We start from the raw sequence: 23,320 nt of genomic DNA, 5'->3' as shown, positions 1-23,320 counted from the left end.
ATAGTGACCACGTTTACAGGTGAAAAGAGCAACCAATCCAACATTGCTTTGGCAAAGCCTACAGCAAACAAAGCTATGATTTTATAAAACTGGTTTGTATCTCTGTCACTCTGTAGATTAAATCCAAGTATTCATCTTGCGATGTCTTCATTGTATCAATGCATCAGATGCAATTACAGGCAAATATTAACGCAGAAAGTCATGTCAACATAGTGTACTCAAAGTGATCTAAACACGAAAACTGAGATAACAAAAAACCCCCAACCCTCACATCATTTTAAAGTGTATTTTCAATGTATCATCAAACACTAACACAACTTGATTTTGTACTGCATCCCACATATAAGCTGTACCCAAAACACTTAGCAGACTTTAATATCACAATTGCAGAGTTAAGCAGCAGCCGCAGAAAACAATTAAGTGCTGCAGGCAAAGAAGAAAACATAAGCTCTCAGATGGGACTTGAAACAAAATGGAGAATCAAGATAACTCTGTCTTGTGTTTCAAGTCTAGAAGAAATAAATGTCACAAAGCAGCATCACAACGATTCAGCTTACCTCAACAGCATCATCCATTTCTGTGCTCTCATACAATCATTTCAGCTTTTTCTGAATTAGGAAACTCTTTTTCTAGAGAGCTGTCATCACTGAGGTCACTGTAGCTGTCACTGTTAAAAGCAATACACAGGTCAGAAGGATCTAAACCAAATATTTTATTTCAAACCCTCCAACCCAGATGATGCATATAACCAACACTTTCCTCAAATGCAGCCCATTTCCAGAAAACTAGTTTAAGCTCATGCTCAATTTTGGTATTTTAGAACGCCTTCCTCTACAGGAATGGGCTTAAGTTTGGAGCCTAAGACCTGATGAGAAAAAGTATTTTACCTGATAAACAGTATGTGCAATTTCTTTTCCTTGGCTGCTGTGCATTCATTCTACAGTTTGCTGGTGCTGCGTGACTATGACCACAATTAACAACATGAAGAATAGCAAGTATTCAGAGCAAGACTAAAAGGAATTTCTCCTTTGTGATACGGAAAATTATTGTTTGACCAAAGAAAAAGTTGACAACTTTATTTATTCAGAATGCTTCAATTTATACTTAAATTACAATTCTTGCTTTTGTAGTCAGAATATAAACCATTTTTATTGCTCCAAGCAATGTCCTGACAGCTTTTTTTCCTGAGGTTTTATCCCCTACTGCTGTTTCCTGTGAGAAATAGACTGGTTTTCACAGAACAAACTGCCATGCAAGTAACTGCTTTGTAAGTGGCCAGAACAAGGAAACAGTGAAGAACAGGAATCACCACAGTGACTGAGAGAAAGAAGTGCCCACAATTCACATTTTCAGTCAGCTGTGATGTGTACTGGGTCTCTAGCTTTATCTTAACTCTAAGTGACTCTCTTCAGAAGAGCCTCGAGCCTCAGCCTCTTCCTACTACACTTCACTTCTACAATCTTTTTTTCCAGATACCTGAATTTCCCAAGATCAGAAGCCAGCAAAGGGAGCCCAGGGAACTGACAAGCACCTTTGAGCAGCAGTAATTCTGGTCAGTGCTGTGGCACTGCAGAGCACAGGGTATGGTTAATCCAGTACAGGTGGGGATCTCAGACCTCATTTGTGTGGGTACACCCATGTCAGCCTTCAGTACCAACTCTACTCCAGCCACTGCACATATGCCTTCACTCTCCAGCTAACAGGATCTCAGTCATGTCACTCTCCCCACCTCTGGGAATGATCTCCTACCGAGACATCAAGCACACAATCAGCCCATGACCCACCTCAACACAGCATTATCACTTGATCTACAGTGACTGCCTGCTGTGTGATGCTTCAAGGGGAACTGTGTAACTCCACAGCTGGAAATCTTTGATCTAGACTGCAATGTGGAACAGCGAACACACTGCACTTAGCTATACTAGTGCTTGTTACTGGGCACTGATGAAGCCTGAATTTTGTAGCCTGAATTTCATGCTCTCTTCCTTACAAAAAAAAAAAAAAAAAAAAAAAAAAAAAAAAAAACCTAAAAGCCAGTTTAATAGAGTGGGACAGGAAATATGGCACCAACAGCCATCTCATTTAATTTCTACCTCTGACTGTTAGGGAAGGTTCCCACAGTTACACCACATCACTGTACCATATTCTGTACAAGACGACATAGATATTCCAACTGTTCTAACATTAAGACTTTCCCTACAGCATTCTGCCCTTTCTTCACATGACACATATGTTGTTGATGCAGTTCTTACAAAGAGTGTGTTTTATCAGGCTAGAGAGAAATGCTCAATCTGATCATTTCACCAGCAGGCAAACAATTACACAGTTCAAGTGAGGAAAGTGTTAACAGTATGATCAAGCATGCCAGATGCACACAGACAAACACAACATCACCGACATTGTACTTACTTCTTTCTGAAAGTACCCATGGAAACATGGAATAAAAATTCATTATTATTAAAACAGTTTTGCATTTTCACATCACAGCAAAAGAGAAAAAATTGTCCACAGAACAGAGGGTAAAACAGTGACTGCAGAGAGCTGCATTATCTTATTATACCTCTGGTTTAAGCCCAAAGTCTTCACACAATTTGGGGTTTTTTTAATTGGCTTTGCTGCCCAGTGCAGTCACAGCCCAGAAACATATGCCAGCGCTCCGTATAGAACACAGTATGGGAGACAGATGCTTAAGGAAAATTGCTCAAGGACCAGTGAGGTGAGTGGAGAACTTCCCAGCTTCGCCTCCTAAAGACAGTTAGGTGCTGATCCTCACCCAGCACTCTTATCACAGGTCCTCCAAATGCTATAGGTTTTAGAGGCATTTGCCCATAGAAGCAGTCACACAATGCTGGATACTTCCATCATTTCACTGACTTACTACCCCAGCTTCTCAGGCCTGTTTCCAGTTTGCTGAAGCTGAGGGTCACTTGGCTAGCCACTAGTGCAGAGGCTAAAACATTTACTCAGCCAAGAACAATTTTGTTACTGTTACCACACTGGCCAATTCAGTACAAGATTTGACTCCACATCCCAGAGAAGGGATCCTGTCATCAGGCTCTTGACTTTTGCAGTAGCACCTTGTGGTTTCCCCTACTTTACAGCTGTCTTGTTGGGTGTAAGTCAGTTTTCTCTCTAACAGGCAGGCCACAGTGGCAAGAAAGGTAGGGGAAATACCCAGGTAAGGATCAGCCCTTGAGCTTCAGACTCAGGTAACTGTCAGTCTCACAGTTTCAGCTGCTTGAATGGTATCTCTAAGCATCCCCAGAAGCTGTGGTTATCGTATTAAGAACAATTTGGGCTCTGAGACAACCTGAACTTCTTCAAGAATTAAGCTGCCAGTGGACTGCAAAGCAAACAGGAACTCATGAATCTTGGCGTATCTGCACTTGGATGTTACAGCTTCAAACCAGTGCTGATGTCCATTTCATAAGATTTACTATGATATGAACTGTATTCAGCTGATGAGTAATCTGAAGGAAAACTCCAGGTGGTACTAACCACAAATGAGTCATCATCTCTCTTTGGAATAAATAAAAAGTAAATAAAAGAACCTCCTTCCAAATTACAGAGTTGCTACACAGATACTAAACTCAAAAACTAAATGGATATTTTGTGCTCACAGCTGGTATTATGTAACTTTACTTGAATGTGCTGGCTATGAAAGTGGTGATGGTAAATCAAATCAGCCCAGCTTTTCTTTTATGACATTCTTTTCCATGCTGAGCCCTGAACAGAAAAAAAAAAAAAAAAAAACCAAACAAAAACCTTACATTTCCTTCAGCAAGGTTTTACTCACTTTGTGTACAAATTAGTTAGTCCTTATGTTGGGCAGGAACCTGACACCCACTTCTTGCTTGTAACAATTCTTGTAACACTGGACTCCAAACACAAGGGAGCTAGGGAGCAAATCTAAGACCTCCACAGCAGTTATATTTTTTTTTTTTTTCTTTTTTTAATGGGCTCTGGAGTATAAAGATGTGACCAAGAGAAAAACAAAACAAAACTCAGAGCATGCAGTGTCACTGCATCTAGTCAGTCACTTCAGTCTTCAAAATTCTGGTCACTTTGATCCTTACACCTAATCTACCTGTAGTTAATGGAAATACATCCACTGCAAAGTGAAGAATCACGAGAACCTAGATGGCATTTCACTTTGCAGTTAACTACAACATGAAACATCTACTAGTACTTAGCTGGCATTTCACTTTGCAGTGAACAGCAACATCCTCTGTTCACAAATTGCATTATGGGGTTTTGTTTTGTTTTGAAGTTCACTCATTCTCAGTTCCCTACCTTCTCAAGATGTAAGCAATAAGAAGAGCTTCCCCCTGCACATGCTCCATTATTACCAAATTTATGCCTATTTCAGATGTCTCTGTTCTACTGACAGAAGTATCATTATACGTCTGCTATGCACCAGTCTAAATCATGGAAGGAGGCAAGATAAGAAGATTTCCTATTGGTATGGTATGGAAAGCAGCCAATAGCTGGAGCTACATGGAATGAAGCTGGAATGCATCACCTCAGCAATTAATCTCAGCTACAGAATCATGAGAATTAAGTCTCAAGATCAATTTTAAATCTGTATTTCTCAAACAGCTGCTCAAAAGTCCCAAAGTGCCTGCTTTCAATGTCTTTATTAAGAAACAGGCAACTGTAAAATGGGTACTCCTTGAACATTCTGTTTGTTTTACTTGGAAAATCTAGATCAATGTCCTTTAGAAATTAAGTATTTGACACAGTTTCAGAGGGGCTATTTTCATTCTTTTTCGACATAAAATTGACAAAAAAGTCCTTTTCCAGAAACGTAAGCAATTTAAACAATTGTTACAGTAATGCTATTCTGTGCAAAGGTAGGAGACAAGCTAAGTGCATCTCTTCCTCAATGCAAATTAAAGATAAACGTAATTACATTTAGTATAGGCTGTGGCTGTTTAAAATAACCACTGCACTCAGGTAACTAGTCCTGGGATAATGGTTTTATTAGGACCCAGCATCACAAAAATCACAACCAAGATGCCAGAATGGATCTGGGTGTTATAAAAACCCTCAGCTGAGACTCATGCATGGGGTTCAATTCATTCAGCTTTAGACATCTTCACCTTCAGCTGCTTACAATCAATAGAGGGAAACAGGCACTTGTACGGTAGGTATAATGCTTCTGACGCATTTAACCATTAGCTTGAGCTATTTGACTGCTTTAAAGTGCATATTCACTTAGCAACTACAGAAAGAGACTTGCAGTGACTAGCTCAGAAGTGTCTTCACTATAAACATCTAACATTAAAATGCCAAAGTAACTGCCATAACTAACGAAGTTCATCTCCAAGTACCTTAGAACTCAGGATTTCCTTTAAAATTATAAAATATATATATTTTATAATATAAGATTTCCTTTAAACCTTTTTCTATAGTTTTCTGCAAGAGCATTGAGGGTCCCAGGAGGTCTTAGCTGCCTTGACCATCCTCACTTGGGCCTCCACTGATGGGCCCAGGAGCCTTGGCTCCTAATCCTTGCCTGAGCTATGTTGCAGGCATGCCTGTACCCAACTCTCTAGTTCTGTATTCACTTGTTGACTGGACTTCCTGGACTGACCTCAGACCTAACTCATCACTTTGCACTTCTGCACTGGGCTGTCTGTAGGACACGGTGACTTGACACTGGCGCCAGTTCACCTGCCTTCTTTGGTGACTGTGGTTCTGACTCCTGATGGTGAAGACACTACCCCTACCAGTACAGTCTCTACTCCTGGCTCCCAGTTTGCCTTATTTTGTAGAGCAGCCCTTCTCCTGCTGCTCTCTTGACAGTCTTCAAACCACAAGATATCCTTCACATACTCTGAAATGTCTGGATTTGGACAATGGTAGAAATACGATGCTGTGCCAGATGTGTTCTTGGCTGGGGAAAATGTACAGGTGACATAAGAGATAGCCCTGCCCATACCTTCTTTGTCCCTCATACACCAGAGAACATGTCACACAGGCTGTTTCCTTTTCTGTTTATAGGTGCTTGCCCAAACGTCTCTACACAGCTGATTTAGGAGGTACTTGGACCATTCTAGTGCAGTAAGCACCATACGGGCAAATCTTCCCAAGTGTCTTTATGCACCACACCTCTGGACACTTTTGTTCCTTGCCTCTGAATGCAACTCAAAAGCAGTCTTTTATTAATAACCTTCCCAGAACATAACAGACTACTCTGAGACTAGATGGCACTGGATTGGTGCCTATTGCCACATTAGCATATTCATTAATGACGGGCAAAAATTTCTTTTGGCAGTAGTCAGTTGCCCGCACTTTCCCAGCTAGAAACATCTTGCACTTCCTACATTTCCTCCCACCTACTGGACATTTGTGTTTAAATTATTATTTTAGCTTATTACCCTCTTCCTCCAAATAAACATCTGATTTCATTATTTTCAGCACAGGTGTCTGAATTCCCTATATATTTTTATGTTGCTTCTTTGTTCTGAATAGTGCTTTCAGCTCTTATTTAAACGACATTATTTGCAAATATCATTAATGCACTGTGGCCTACTCTTGCAGGCCATTAATAAAGATGTATGTTAAGGTGAAAGAAGAAATAAAGCCTGCTGATGCTTAACTTGCTGGGGAAAGCGGGGGGGAGGAGGGAACAGCAATATGGTTTTATTGTACATCAGACATTTTGCAATCCATATTACATTGTTCCCAAGGATAAGCCAGTTTTTATTAACTTTTTTTAAACGAAACTGTAAGACTCAGTAAAAGCCAACATTACATGTAGAGTTCCCCTCTTCATCCACTACTTTTCTACTAAAACCTTTTGTCTTCTTTTAAAAAGCAGTGTATTTGTGGGTATTGTACACTTTCTGAGATTCTCCTGTGGTTCTGATTTTCTCTGTTCTTTAAAATGAAACATGTAAACTGGCAGCCTCATCTTCCCCAGCTCCATATTAAATAGCAACTTCAGTATTTCCATGGAAATATTTGGAAAAGGTCATGATTTAAAACCATTCACAAGGAAATGAAGTGCATGGCTTTGTCTGATGGTTAGACACTCATGCCAGAAAGCACGAGAAGCTGAAACCACAAAGGCAACTCAGATGCCTAACTACCACTTCAGGTAACTAAGTAGTAACTCATCACTGAGTTACTCTGACCCTTTGCTCAGTTCTTGATTGTCTCGGTATACACCAAAGCTTCTGGGAACTAAGTTCAACCGAGAAGATGCATTCCAATCTCAAAGTAGGTATGCTTGTTCCTATGTGTAAGCATTCTCAGATTGTCTACTAGACTAGGCCTCACAATTATTCATTTATTATTGTTCACTTTTATTTATTTATGGTATTCTCCTGGGAGGTGTGATGCATCTTTAAATTTACAGTTTACTTCACTTAGAAGCTAGGGATTCTGCCCAGGTCTCAGATGTTCTAAAATTGCATCCTAATTATGGGGCTGTTAAATGTTCTGGAGTAATGCTTTCCTGTTTTAGGACCTCATGCTAAAATATGTATTTCCTTTTGTCTCAGAACTTCATCATTAACTCTCTTGTTAGTGTTTTTAATAGCCTAGTTTATGCAATGTGCTCACCTTGCTGGTCTCCACAAATTCTCTTTCAGGTAATATCTTGGCTCTAGTCAACAGCATGACTATAATTCATGTAGGCAGTGCTGGATGAGGTATGCAGAAAATCCCCTCTTCAGGTTTGTTTTAGTCTTGCTGTGACATGCCTTAGTTTTACTGCTCAATGAAATCACTAGCATTCTGGGATTTAAACGTTTACATTGGAAATTCTTTCCACTCAGCAGGTGGATATGTTAATACGAGTGGGTGTGCTGTAATCAGCACTGAGATTCCCTCCTGAACATTCCTCCCTGCAAAATAGTCCTCTGTTACCCTCAAAATGTTTTTTCTGTTCCAATGCTCTTTCTCAAGACAGAGGGGTTTGCTTGGTTGCTGTATAACTAGGCAAATGGTAAAATCTGTATTTTATATATAAAGCTTGGGAGCATTAATTTTTGTCTTTGCTAAATGTTTAAGTGTTGGTTGGAGTTTATTGTATGAATGTGAAGAAAAAGATTGGTATATACTTTTTATTGATTCAAATAAGCCTAAGTGCAGCACATTCAGTAATTGCTGAAACTTAAAGTCAAGGTTAGAAAATATATTTGCTACAATGCTAAGGAATTTAAATTTAAATTAGCAGGACACATGCAGATCGCCATTTTAAAAAAGTAATTTTTCTTTATCTCAGGGAGATTAATAGGTATACTTATGGGAAGAAGCAGTAAAAGAAAGGATATTGGCACCTGGGAAACATGAGGAACTGTGAGGCAGAGAGCGCTCACATCAGGAAAAGACTGAAAATCACTAAGCTTGAAGACTCCCTTCATGCCAAGCACTACAAAAATGTGAACTGTATAATGCACTGGCACACATTTTAAAAAGTAGATAATGACCACTAATACCAACAACAGGATATGGTAATAGAAGTATTCCAATCAAGCTGTAGTTTCCAGACCACAAAGAAATTCTGTCTGTACGTACACCATTGCACGATTGACCACGGTGAGCATTTATGAAAGGCAACTGATAGCCATAAGGAGCAGAGTACCAAAATAGACTGATCTGGTCTGTCTTGGCCAGAACAAAATTTGTATTTCTCGCTTAAGAAAAGGACTTCATTTTAATAGAAAGGAAGCTAAAAAACAAAAACCCCGAACAACAAAAACACCCCCACAAAACGAGTAAGTTTGGTGCCTTGTTTGGAGGAAAAGGCGGTAAGCCAGCATTGGATCTGTTCTGTCTCATTCAGTTATTGTGACTTTCTTTTTTAATTTTTGTTTTTCTTTTTTGTAATTGTACCCTAGACTTCCCTCTGACCTCTTTATTATTCTTATTGTAATGAAATTATAACTGTTATTGATATCACTGGAATAAACAAGAATGAGTTAACACTGGCTAAAAGCTATTGCTACATTCAATAAACCAAAAGCTCTGTGTCCAGGGGAACTGGGACAAATAATTTTAGTTTGGCTGAACCATTTAGTTTTGATCTACAACCAAACCCTTCCGTAAGTCTAAAGATATTCCAACCACTTTGTTTCAGGCCTGTCTCTGTTAGACGGTATTAATTATTTAGCTACTGCAAAATAAAATCAGTGTTTTCTTTTTTGTTACTATCACCATTCAAATACAATTAGATAAGAATTTCACTTCATTACTTGATCCTCTGACAAATCTCTTTCCCTGTGAAACTACTGTAACTGAAAGTTAACATAGGAGGACACTAATTTCACAGTAATTTACTACAGGTTTTTTACTTCTTTCTAGTTTTATAATGTATGGATCCAGCTTTAGCCCTAACAGCCTCTGAAAATGAGGAAGTCAGATCTGTGCTTACTGCTTACAGATACTTTTTCACCAGGGTTTATGTCAGGCATGCACTGGAACAAGTAAATCAATACAATAAGAACTCCTTTTTCTTTTATGGACTTCTGAATTGAAGGACAGGGTAGTCCCTCCAAAAACGTGACTGTCAAACCACAGGCAAGTAAGTAAGAAAGATTACCTTGGAGACAATTTACATCCACGTTGCAGGTATGCACTGAGTGTCCCAGTTGCTGCTAGCAACAGTCCAAGGTATGGAGGTGAAGGTTTCATAGGTCTTGAGGAAAACTCTGGGTGGAACTGAACTCCTACAAAATATGGGTGATCTACAAGACAGATGTAAAAAAAAAAAATTCTAAGATGTAGGAAGAAGATAGTAAAATAACTGTTAGGAAAAGTTTATTGAAAATTTCACACAGAATTCAAGAAGCCAGATCAGCATGTGTGAATTTAAGGGTGAGGCAGCAGGAAACCTTTACTTTTTCCACAAAAAGCAACCGACAACAGAGGCAGAAGATTAGTAAGACAAATTAAGGAAAAATCATCCTGTGATTCAACCCTAACATGCCCAATGATGTAATTAAAAGCTGAATAATAAACCTGTACTGACATGGGGCGGGGGTGGGGGGTGGGAGAGGGAGGAAGAAGCAACCACAAAGTCTCCATTTATCATGTTATTTTCGTAGTAGTTTGGTTTCCAATATATATTTATGCATGTATATTCAGAATATGCATCCATACATATCTGAGGGAAAAAATAAAACAGTTCCTAAAGGACCAAGCATCACCATACAGCCACTATTTACACACTAAGAGATGGATACAAAAGCAACATACAGAGAAAACTGTGGAAAACAAACTTCAAATAAATAGGCCTGGTAGGCATCTCCTGGGACATTACGTCCAGTCTCCTGTCATTGAATGCAGCTACATCATGCAGCCTCAAGCACAAAGGGTCAAGCCTCTGCCATAACACCCCCTAGGTTTTTTTGCTCCTACTAGAAAACTCTTATGATACTCTTCTGTTTTGAAACCTCTTCCTAATTCACAGGGCATCTTTGTTACTACCAACTTATATATACTGCCATTAATTCTTATGGTGCTGCTCTTTCCAGCCGCTTGGCCTGTGTGATTCAGGATGACAATATCACCATCATTCAACTCTGCCTGCTAAGCTAAACAAGCCATGCTGCTTCATCTTCTCTTCAACCTTCAGCGCTCTGTTTCCCAATCAAATAAATTCTTTAACTACTGCTTCTGCTTCTTTTTTGTCTTCTTTGAAAGGGAAGGAAGGAAAAATGTTTTAATTCTCTTATGTGCACCTGCTCCTTCTCTGAATATTGTTTTAAAGGAACTAACATTAATCACTTCTAATGCCAGGACATTGGATGAAATTAACCACGGATCTCTTCTGGTTCAACAACTTCCAAAATAATCCCAAATACTCAAGTAATTTCTCTGCAGTACATAATAAGTGATAAGAAGAAAGCTGTGTTTTTCTTCTATGAAGATAATATGATCTACTATACTGCTCTTCTCTCTGCTGCTATGCCTTAAAGAGAACCTGGATCCTAAATTTATCCCATAACTTCTTTCTCTCTACCATGCAATTTAGTTCTTTAAAGGTGTAAAACCAGACAATGACAAAGCATCAAATACTCCCTGTGGGAGTATTTTGCTTAAAAGCTTTGCATAAGCTATCTGGTGTACTGTTATTTCTGTGTTTCTGCTCCAACCCACCCTCCTCCATACGATCATTGTTCTTCTTTAGTAACCAGAGTCTCCTTGCAGCCCTTTGTGAAATAATTCCAGGTTTTACTGCTGCTTTTATTCTTTTCAGAGTAACATGCAATTTAAAAATTCTGCCTGATTTATTTCACCATGCTTTCTATGGAAATTCTTTCAGACAGGGCAGACAAAATAGCTCCTCAACACCAGCATGCATAACAAAGGTAATATATCAGGAACATACTAAGCAAAAACCACCATGACAATTAGTATTTTATGAATTCACATGTATCCTTTACTCTCAGATTACTCCCTGTGGTGCAGTTGTTTGACATTATTTGTAGGTGTCTGTATTCAAACCCTGGTTCAAAATTACAGTGCTGTTCTTCAACATACCACAGAGTACATAAAATGAATTCTCAGGAGCATCATGTCACAAATAGCACTCCACAGGATGATAATGTATTCTTATGATAAATTTACGCTTCCGTGCATGGAGTTTATCTTAACCAATGGCAATTAGATGACATATAAGAAAAGAAAAAAAACTTGTACCTGCATCTTCAGGTGGCTGATAGTCATCTAGCCAAAACTGACTTAACAGCAAGGAGTCGACCAAAGAATCAAGCAAAATTAAAGGGATTGTTTCCAAGAGCTACCCGGTGTTGCATACACCAAACATATGCAGTGTAGTTCTTTTTTATTTCAGAACCTTTTAGAAAAGACATCAACTCTTCCTTGGTAAAGTAGCCTGAATCTACCAGATTTCCACAGTATCAAACCCTCATCTGAGTCACTTCTGTGAAAGAAAGGAACTTGCTTTTTATTTGATTTTCATACTTTTTTCTATAATTCTAAACAGTGGGTAACTGAGAGAGACACAAATTAATTGGAAGGCATCTTGAGAGGTCTCTAGCCTCACCTTCTGCTCAAAACAGGGTCAAGTTCAAAGTTAAATCAGGTTGCTGACGGCTTTTTCTAGTAACGTTTTGAAGGTTACTACCGGCAAGGATGGAGATTTCACAGCCTCTCTAGGTAATTTATTCCAGCAATGGTTTATACTTTGGCTATACTGCATGTATACGTATTTCATATACTGAAGCAAACTGAACGTATATTAGTTATTGGGACCTGACTAAGAATATCAGAGGGTGTTTAGGGAGCAGGCCAATGCCATCGTGAAGATGGTTTTTATCTTTGAAAGGCCAAGATGACCGTGAAAGGCCTCTGATGACTGGAAAAAGGCAGTCACCATGCCCTTCTTCGAAACAAAAAGAAAGATGTAAGGAACTACAGGACAGTCAGCCTAACCTCTGTTTATGGCAAGATTATGAAACAAACCCTCCTCCAAGGCATTTCCAGACACATGAAGGACAGGAAGACAGCTGGGCACAACAACCTTGGGAACAATCAGTCTTTGGATTAAGGGAGAGCAGTAGCCTTCCTTTATCCTAACTTTACGATGCAAGGATTTTGATATGGTTTCCTAGCATCCAATTTGGAAGCTATGGACTATGGGTAGACTACAAAGTGTGTTAAAAACGGCTGGCCTACTGGGTTCAAAGACTAGTGGTGAGTGGTTTGAAGTCCAATCAAGAGCATACTTGGAGATACTCAAAACTTGACTGATATGGCTCTCAACAACCTGATCCCTATTTGAAGGTAGCTCCATGTTGAAGCAGAGGGCTAGACTAGCTGACCTACATCACTCTATGATTCTACTCAGCCAAATCCCACTGAGCTAGAATTAGGACCTTTTGGAAAAGGAGCATGTCTGTCCCTGATAATCAAATACATGTGCAATCCTTGACAAGTGTAAGACACCTCCTAACACCCTCTGAATCTTCACCCATTGTAACACACAGGTGGAGTCAGCAGTACCTCCCAACATGATCTTGGCTGTTATGACAGATAAATATTATTCCTACATGCCATTTAACAACTGAACAACTGACAGTTTATATAGTTTTAATAGATGAGGAAAGTACTACAGACAAGCAAGACACTCACTCTCCAGTTCAATAATTTCCATTCTGTTTCCCTCCGTATCATGGCCAACAAATTTCAAATCTTTCTCTTCAAAGTAGTGAGTCAATTCTGGGTTCACCTGAAATATTCAAAGTAAGAATAATTGTAATTCTATTTATTTCTGGATTTAACAAACAGTAGACGTGATTTGTAATGTTTTCAGTATGCATACAAGAATAAAAAGAATTGAGAAAAGAGTTGGGAACTTTTGCTTTCTTGTGTTAACAACTCTCTGGTATAAATTTGTAAAAGTGAGCATGTTTATTTAATAAGAGGTGAATTAGTAATTTTAAAACTTACTACATAACATTCAAAAGATTAAAGCCAGGGTCTCTTCTGCTTGCTGTCCTCTCAATTCTGAGCAGCTTGCATTCCTTGTTTTTTAAATGGTCCACTACAGTAGGCATAAAGACTGACCTTCTCTTTGAACTATGCATTTCAGTGGTTATGACACAAGCTGTGGTTCAGCTCCTCCTTCAAACTGAGGAGTTCTACAGTGAGCTGTTTCATTTCCTTGGTGATGTTCTAACCACACAGTTACTATTCAAACTCTGAGCACCTTTACCACAATCACGTTCTCCTCTCAGCTTTTTAAGGAAACTTAACATGGTCTGAATCAGTTTGTAGCATGCACACGTCTCATAGCTCAGGCCCCTCTGTAGATACTGATGGAGTCAGGTCCCTTCTGAACTATCTTAGAAATAACTCTAGGAATCCAGCTCTCACCTATCTCCTGGAATGACAGTATCTTTAATGTACAGAGATGTTCTCAAACAGAGGAGTGGACCTATACAAAAGGCATACAGAGTTGGATGGTAGGAAGCAAGTGATCTGAATTAGCCTCCAAGTTGTAGATGCCTGAAGTCCACCTACATTTTATGACTGAAGTCTATGCACATATGAAAGAATGCGCACTACCTGGACATAATCTAAGCTGTTAAATAAGCCAAATCAGCCAAGGATCAATGCATTTAAGGATTATAAGCCTTTAGCTTTTAAATACTTCACAAAAAGTCAAGTAATCTCTGACATCACTCTCCAAGACCATTTTGCTAAGACACTGCAACTTCTCTACCACAGAAATAGTACACTACATTATTCCCCTCTATTGACCACTTGCAAGCACACCTCTGGAACATTGTGCCCAGTCTCAGGCACCTCAGTACAAGAAAGAGACTGACAAAATGTTGGAAGTCCATAGGAGATCCAACCAGGATGATTGGGGGCTGGACCACATGCAGCACAAGAGGAGAGACTGGATAAGCTGGGTTTGTTCAGCCTGGAGAAGAGAAGGCAGAGAGTGGATCTTGTTGCTGACTTAAACTATTTAATGGAACAGTATAAAGAAGACTGAACCAGACTATTCTGAGAGATGTACAGCACAAGACTGAGAAATAAAAGGCAAACTGCCCAAGTAAATGTCCTATTACATATAAAGGAAAAAGGGGATCATAATGAAGTGGTTAAACATTGGAACAGATTGTCAAAAGATCAACATCTTCATCTTCAGAGAGATTCAAAACTAGACGGAACAAAATCCTAAGCAGCCTGATCTAATTTTGAAGCTGGCTCAGCTCAAAACAGGGAGTTGGAGCAGAAGACTGAAGGGGTTCCTTTTGATCTAAATTACACTATGTTTTACTAAATTTTGGGTTATGTTTCTCCATTGGTTTTAAGGAGAATCATGCCTACCAAGAGAAACGTAATTTGCTTAAACTTTAACTTTTGAATACAAACTACAATAGCAATGCTTACCTCATATCGATGCCTGTGCCGCTCCTCCACAAACATTTCATCACCATAAAGTTTCCCTGAACATACAACAAAAGAGAAATTAATGCTAATGTGTTGCTTTAATAGTTGTTACAACTATTTCTTGTAATTTAAAAATGTCACATGTAAAACGTAACAGAACACTCCGACTTTATGCCTTCTGAGTGATGACTAGTTTCTTTTAATTCATGTTACCTAAGTTTATTCAGGATTCACATTCAACATTCCTTAACCAGAAATAGCTTAGGTAGACTAGAGTCTAAAGGCCACGCTTAAACTAATTTAAATTGTAAAGCCCAAAATAAAATAAGTTTGAATGAACAAGCAACATAAAATCCCTTCAGGGTTTTACAACAGTTGTACACAATAGGTGCAGCGAAGGAAGCCTTTTAGTAGCATCTGTTCCATTTTAATAGATTATGCATGGCAGCTGGCATAATACCTTCGATGACAGAGAATATTGTTTTCCTCTCTTTTCCTGATTTCATTAACCAAAGGACTCTTGCAGTTCACTGAGCCTCATCTGGAACACACTATATTCCAGAGCAACAAGGAGTATGCTAGAAGCATGCAGTAAACCAGAATTTAATCATATCTCTCACTTACAGTCATGGCGCAAACTTTATTCTCAATTTATCTTAGTGTCATTAGGACTACTATCTCACTTAAAGGTTGGTACGGGAACTAGACTGCCAAGAATATCTCAAAAAATTGTGAAGTGATACTACTGCAATTTTACAAAAATGCAAATATGCATTAATTTTAAGGAACTGCCTTTTCAAACTGCATTATTTCCATTCAAGTTGTAAAGCATCAAAAACAGGAATAAGATTTCCTGAGTATTTGAGACTTTCTATGAGTCTTTGATAAAGTGAGGACTACAGCAGTGAGGCCAGGTGACATTTAAAGCTGAGGTATACTGACAACTCTCGAGAATGACAAGCAATATTTAAGTCTGTCAAGAGCATAATGCATAGGAGTTTGGGGTAGTTCTACCAAAAAGCTTCAGGGGTAGAACAAGCAGTCCTGATTCACACATCCTATCAACTCATAAAGAAAATAGGAAGAAAACGTTCTGATCTTCCCCAAAAAGTAACTATCTGCTTTTCAGTTATCTCAACAGATTCCTTATTGTTTATTTAAAGCGTTGGACCCTAACTGATCTTTTCACTGGGACTTCTAGATGTCTCTCATTTCTTTCTTTACATTCCAATCCTGGGTAAATATATGTGGGAACGAGATCAGAGTGAATGAGCTCAGAGAAGCTGTCACCCAAATGCTTGCTTGAGGTTGTAGTACTATAACAAATTGTGCTTTAGCATTTTTGCTTTGCCATGTTACAGAGTTCCTATCCGAAAGGCAAGTCACAAGAGCAGAAATGTAACTTACTTAAAACAGAATTTTGTGTTCTGAAAACAGTCCTCCTCTTCCCCAGTCTCATTGTTCCACCCATATCTCCAGGATTGTGTTCTGGCATGTCAATAACCTGTAGAGAAATATTGTATAAACGCTGTTTCATCCAACACAGAAAAATAAGCAACAACTGCATAATAGGTTGCACAGATTTATAAATGGTGACATTATTAATTTTTCCTCCAAGCATTCCCAATTATGCCTTTGGTTTCCCTAAAGCTTTGTTCTAAGTATCAGGACTGTAATAGACTGAGGGTATTAGCTAACTGGTGTGAAACTTTTTAATGTAATGTTATGATCAATAAAAGCAATTTATTATTAATTCCTTAATTTTGGGGCTAGAAAAAAGCTTTTTAAAAAACAAAACAAAACATTAGCAATAGGATAATTCTGCCAAAAGCTATTCTTTGTTTTTGTAAGAGTACATACATTTTTTAAAACTGATAAATTCATAGATGAAAAAATCATCCAACTAATAAAGACAGCAACTGTGAAAAAGCAAGTCCCTGAACCACACAGTGATAGAGGCTGAAAGATTATCCTGGGTAAATATTCCTGTACACCAGTCCCTTTCCTATACTGTTCTTTATACAGAACGTTCCTTCTTACGCTAAGAGGCAGAAACAGCTGTTTTATGAAGACAGTAAAAGTCCTCTTTTTTGGGAAGTGAGGAGAAGAGGAGGGCATGGAGCAGCAGAGTGAAAAGAAGGCACTTGTAACAAGACTATAATCTAATGTTGTAAAAGCAGAGTACTAAAAGAGGTGACTCCAGCATTTCAGGTTATATATGTAACTAATTTATCACTGGGAGAAAATGGAAAAACATTCCCCCCTAATTTACCTTTACTAAAAGGTTTCTCAGATTGCCTAAGAATCCACAAAATACTGGATTGCCTTGTATATAGAATATGCTATTTAACATAAAATTCGAAGAAGAGAATATACAAATACTGGGTTTGAGGACTGAAATGGATGAGTCAAATGGCTGCTATGTGGGTCAAGTGGAATCCAGGATGGTGGGATTCAGAGGATGTGAGAAACCATGGTTTAGTGGAAGGCATTCGTTTAATTTTGCTTAGTTTGAAAAAATCCTGCTGGGTCTCTCAATCATGTGAGAAGGCAGACTTAAAGGAAGCCTCAGAGAGGTAAAACAGTTTAAAAGTGTAGAAACACATGAGCAGAAACTATGACCAATGTATTCACATATAGACAGTCAGTGGGGAATGCAACTGACAAAGAAAGGTTCTAAAAATACAAATATTCATACATATGGGTAATCTGGAATTGGATTTTTATTAACCTTAATTTGCCCTCTGGGAGTAATGAAAACAATTTCTGATGATACACCTCATAAAGTGAAGTTATTCAATTTAGAAGGGATGGTGGAGAGTGCTTAGCCTTTGGCCTTGTGCCAATGCATTTCAGCTGTGCAATTATCTCTGTATAACCTTACACCTTCAAACTGTTATTTATAAGCTATATACTCACTACAAAATGTCACAAGCAGGAGTTGTGATCAAACCAGTGGGATATTACAAATACCTTAATTACCTCTCAAATCATGAAGGTGAGGACTATACAGAAAAAAAAATATTAAATATTCATTGAAACCTTATTACTTCAAAAATATGAAATTGTCTGCTTTTTACTTTATTTCCATCCATTTACTTTCACTTTTTTTTGCTGAAGTAGTGGCCACAAAACAACACAGGATATCAGAAGTGGTTAAAATGTATACAGCATACTGTGTGTAAGTGTCAAACACTCTGATCCTCTGAAATCAAACACAATTTTTCTGTGAGGTGTTATTTACTTGCCTACAACCCTACTACAGATAACTTTAAAAGTTACGCTCCTGACTCTTCTCAAATGGAGATGAAGTAGTAACAAGCAGCTATCAAGTACTTCCAAGTATCTGCTTCTCTTGCAATTACAGAAATTTCACCTTAACAGCTGTTTAATAAATATTTGTAGTTGACAGGTTTTGTTTGTGGTTTTTTAAGTTTGGAGGCTATAGTCACGATTAGACATTCCTGCATCCTCAAAAGTGTATCAAGCACCTAAATACTGTCCCTTAACCTCACCTTTAGATTTTTCTTCCTAAAAATTTGGGGCAGGATGTTTTGGTATAATTTTGCTAACTGAAGCACGGTAATACCCAGGTGTTTGAGGTGTCATCCTCCCCCCCCCAAAAAAAAAAAAAAAAAGATTTTACTATTTTCATCTTTCAGAATTTGCTGTACTAAGATATTCTCTCTATCAAAACTTCAAGCATAATGCCACAAATAGAAGGAAGCATGGGGATATAATAAGTGGGATAGTAACTTCCTGAAAGACATAGCTCAGCTCTTAAGCTCCTGGCTCCAAATGAAGTGCACCTGTCTATGCAGTCCATAGCAGATTTCACTAATTTATTGTGCTTAAATGTGTCCTCTAGGAAGACTCAAAAACATCAGTTAGCAAATACATGGTCTCCTGTTCATTAAACAGAGCGTATCAGTTCAAACAGGTTATGGCCACACTCTCAGCTCTTCCTTCTTTCAGCAGGCAAAAAACAAACACTGATTCTCATGAGTCTCACTAAAGCTCTAGATAACGACCTGAAATGAAGCCAGACTGTGAAAGCACAGCTTCATCTGCTCTGCTGAGGGCTTCTGCAACCCTCTCTCAGAACCTGACATGGGGCTTCAAGCCCAATAAAAATTCCACTGGAGAAATAGACTCTCCAGGAAGAGTTGGGCAATTTTTCCCAATTAATCTTTGTATTCAAAAAGGCCCATTTCTTTGACTCAACAGTTACATTATTGTAGTCAGAAGCACATACTCGAAAGATAGTCCAACCCCTAAAACCTTCCCTAACATCTGCTAAGTCTTAATTGAGATGTCTTTTAAGAAACATCACATGATACAACTGTTCAACCTTATTTCTACAGGTGGCAGATTTTCTGCCAATATGCCAGCTGTATTGAGTTGTGACATCAAGCAGCTTACTGCATGTGTTCATGTTTTGTTATTAATATGTGCATTATTAACCAGCTCTCCATCTTCCCCAAAATCTTTAGGTTTATGATAGTAAGAAAACAGACACTTCAAATACTTTTTTGTAGTCAGGTGAGGAAAGGAGCTACTTATGAGGTAATATCTCCAAGTTACTCTGACTCTGGATCTTCCTTTCTGATATGCTCTGTGGCTCCGATCAACTTCAGCAACTATCACAGCACAACCCTCAATGTTATATATTACATGAGTTTCTCTGCAGCAAAGTTTGTGCAAAGAAGCTTTTGAAAGTGAAGTGACACCGCTGCCCTACAGCCTAAGGACAGTAATAAGAATCAGAAAACCAACTCATTATGGAAAATTATGGAGAATTTTGCCATATTTATCAGAATTCATTTGATCAGATGAAAGATGAACCTTCAAGTGGTGGTTATTTTGAATAACTGTGCAACTGAATAGATTCTTCAAAAATCTTATGCTTCCTGCCCAAAATAAATTAGCTCTTACTATGGAATATTCTTTGAAGAGTGGAGAACAGCATAGAACGAGATGTACCACAAACAACAAAAAGGCATCAGTAGTGAGGACGCAAAAAGAGATAAGGCATTTCCTACCCAAATCTCTGAAAACTGCCAGCACTACAGGGATTTTACAGAAATCACATTTTACATATAGCAGACAGCCAACATGAAATAATCACTCTGACATAACACAAAGCACATCCTAGATATAAAACAGCCTGATCAGCATTAAATCATGCTACTGATGAATAGTGACTTTAACTAGCCATGAACTGCAATAGTCTTTCAGAAATCTACTGCTCGAATTGTTTTATTGTTGTTGGGATACATATAAAAATTAATGAGAAAACCTCTCAAGCCCAGACACTCAACACAGAGCAACCAAGGCCCTGAAAACACACCACCTATCATTTTAGTAATCACCCCTGGACCGTTAAGTTTTGTCTTTGTTTTGCCTCACGGCCTGCAATGCCATTTTGAAAAATACATCTACTCTGGTTACTGTGGCTGGTGGGGGATGTTAGGGGTGTCTGTTCGGGTTTTGTCTGGGGAGGATGGAGGAGGAAAGGCGGGGAGGGAGGGGAGCATTACTTGATTTGAACAAGTCATTGGGAAGTCAGCTTTGGAAGCAGGTTTTTAGGGGTTTTGCCTTTTTACTTTTCCCTTGTCTGCTGAGGAAATGATTTGTCACTGCTGAAATAAATTGCTACACATGTAAGTGCTGATCAAAGCATCAGGAGAAGCCCTGACCCTAAAGATTAATTGAACACTGAAAAGAGGCTCTAAGACACTCAGCACACAAGAACTGTACAGAGCAAAAGCAAACAGGAGCAGGGAATACAGTGACAGGTACTGATGAATATTAATCCCTGCTGAACACAGCTATGAAAAAAAAAAAACAAAAACCAAACCAACACGAACTGACAAGGACTCAACCCAAACTAGAGGAACCCATTCTTTTATTGCCTCTTCCATGCAGGATTTGTCAGTACTGGCTAGATTCATCTGTTTCATTCACAAGTTCATCAATAAACAGACCCAGCCACCTACAAATGGAATGTTTATTTTAACATTTTAGAAACAATAGTACAATCATTTTAATGAAAAGAATTGGCAGATGCAATACTACGTATGGTACTGACAGCTTCCAACTTGGCAAGTAAAGCAAAAATATTCTTTCCCTGTTCATTCAAAACCAAGGTTTAAACATTTTCAACTACTGAAAGAAGGTGCAAGGACCACATATCTTCCAGAATCCCCTATTCCCTTATCTCCCAAAGATATCCTAGTTCCAAGCAAACCCCATCATTGCCTATATATCTAAAGCACTCAGCCCTCAAGTGCCAAAGCCACTTGCTCAAGTGCCATAAAGCCACTTGCAGATTTCAGATTACTCTATCGTGCTCTATTACTCTGATTGAAGTAATGCTTGTTTTCAAAAAGATGACCACCACCATTTATAAGATCAAAGCAGAAATCATCTATAGCTGACTCATGCAGTTATACAGTGATATGAACAACTAGCTTGAAAAATCCTGTCCTCTACTCTCTTCACTAAACTACAGCACAGTATCCAAATATTCCAACAAATATCAGCTTAAATTTCTTAAAACTTTTAAAATCCCATAGCCTGTTACTGTTGAACATTTTCCAGTTTGGGAAATCCTTTTTTCCAAAGATTTGTTGTCTCCTATTTTAGAATTAAGTAACTGCCCTTGAGCATTTATTTAATTAAAGCCTAAAAACTCTCTAGGAAGGATTGTGCCTGAATAAGCAGAAATTCTGGTACAGAATGTTTTGTAACATTTTCTTCAGAAAATGTCACAAAAGGTGTAACCTCTTTTTCAAACAGTGCTTGCTTACTCATAAGCAAAGTGCAGTGAACAGAAAAAGTTAATAGAGATGTTGATATGCAAAGCCTATATAGATATTGCCTAACAGATTTTAGAACTCATTCTAGTTATTCCAACCATATGTCCCAGAGTCAGTTTAAAGACTTAAGCAGAAATGTTCAAACTGTCAGTGTTAGCAAAAGGAATCAGGTCAGACAGTGCTGGCTATAGAAATACACTGGAGTGCCAGTCATGCCTCGCCAGGGAGTGCAGGATTTGTCACACTTGAATAACTAAAGGAAAGTGGAAGGGTGTTCTCAGGCTTTGGACCAGTCCAGCTCATACTACAGTTAATGACAAAATACTCGCTAATTTAACTTCAGAAAGATCAGCACATCTATAGCCAGGAGAAATCCTTCCCTTCCTACTACATACATCTATTGAAAAATCAGAACTCTGCCACTGCCTCTGAGGGGGACTTCTCCAACTGAAATTAACAGTAGGTAAAATTTTGCCTTTACTAATTCACTTAAATCCACGTGTACATCAGCAGGAGGAAGGCATGAAGCAAGTCCGTGTCTCTGAGCATTCTAAAGCAGAGGGAAGAACCTAGAGAGGGAGACAGAGCCTGGTGCTCTCTTCATCAAACAGCCCAGCCACAAAGACAAGACAGGGATAATCAAACACAGCCTGAGATTGTTTAAACAGTAGTATGTTTGATGCTTCCTGACTCAGACAATTATATCCTACAGGCAAGTGCCATGGACAACTTGGCCACAGACAAGCCCCACTAGCTAAGCTATGCAATAGCCAAAGAGACATGAGACTGCCCTTAGTAGAGACAAAGCACAGTGTTACCCTCAAAACTGTCCACCATGCTCTGTACTTCCTCCACCCTGAGTTACCACACATAAGCAAGCAACCATCTCTCTTTCGTTAACAAGGTAGCATTAGAAACATTTCATTATCAGTTATCTCGGCCTTCAGCAAGCAAGGCAGAAGGAAAATTACTTACTTCAAAGAAAGTAAGTAGGAGGATTGCTTACTTCAAGTGCTCGCTAATCCAGACCTTCAACTGAGAAAAACTTCTGCTACCTGCTTCCAAGCAATGCTTAGTACCAGGACCTACACTATCCTAGTATTTCTTAAGAAATTCTATTCATCTGCCATAAAAATCAACATCCTCGGAAGGAAGATGAGAACTAGCAGCTGGTTTCCGTCTCATTTCCCTAACATAATCAGACCACTTCCAGACTGGTGAGTAAGACTGCCTGGATTCCAGCCGCTGATCCTTCTCATAGAATGGTGTCACCAATTATCCTAATATCCTGTCTATCTTCCACTTCTGCCCAGTGGTGATTTGGTACTTGACGATCAGGGATGCAGAAACTAAGGCATTTATTTTAGAAAGGGAGTGAGTAGCAAGTAGAAAATTACAGATTTCCTTATTTTCATTTATATTCTAGTTGGAAGGTATTTTTTTAATTGGAAGGTACTTTTGTGGTGGTGTAAAACTTCCCAGCTAACTTCAGAGCTGAGAAAAAACCCCTGGAAAGGTCCTGGACCAGTTTAAAGATTTCTTTTGAGTAATCTCTTTCAAATGCTAATCAGAACAGCAAGCCACAGCCATTTGTTTCTAATTATTTTTGTAAGCCC

General features: G+C 38.6%; 1 protein-coding gene across 7 annotated transcripts in view; it reads right to left on the bottom strand.

Annotated features, from left to right (window-relative positions):
• CTPS2 (CTP synthase 2) overlaps window positions 1-23,320 on the bottom strand; it is a 65,088-nt gene that overhangs the window by 3,194 nt on the left and 38,574 nt on the right. For 5 of the 7 annotated variants that reach the window (XM_030477741.1, XM_030477745.2, XM_030477740.1 and 2 more), the window contains 6 exons: window positions 16,291-16,387; window positions 14,884-14,939; window positions 13,111-13,207; window positions 9,554-9,698; window positions 9,306-9,311; window positions 558-667 (listed from right to left, as the gene is read on the bottom strand). In XM_030477741.1, coding sequence (XP_030333601.1) covers window positions 586-667; window positions 9,306-9,311; window positions 9,554-9,698; window positions 13,111-13,207; window positions 14,884-14,939; window positions 16,291-16,387 — 483 coding nt within the window. In that variant the 3' untranslated portion in view covers window positions 558-585. The remainder of the gene's footprint in view (window positions 1-557; window positions 668-9,305; window positions 9,312-9,553; window positions 9,699-13,110; window positions 13,208-14,883; window positions 14,940-16,290; window positions 16,388-23,320) is intronic. The other 2 variants (XM_030477746.2, XR_003990309.2) reach the window with 2 other exon arrangements.

This window comes from Strigops habroptila, chromosome 2 (assembly GCF_004027225.2).
Source record: "Strigops habroptila isolate Jane chromosome 2, bStrHab1.2.pri, whole genome shotgun sequence".
Lineage (NCBI taxonomy): Eukaryota > Metazoa > Chordata > Aves > Psittaciformes > Psittacidae > Strigops > Strigops habroptila.
This window is presented reverse-complemented; position numbering and strand designations above follow the sequence as displayed.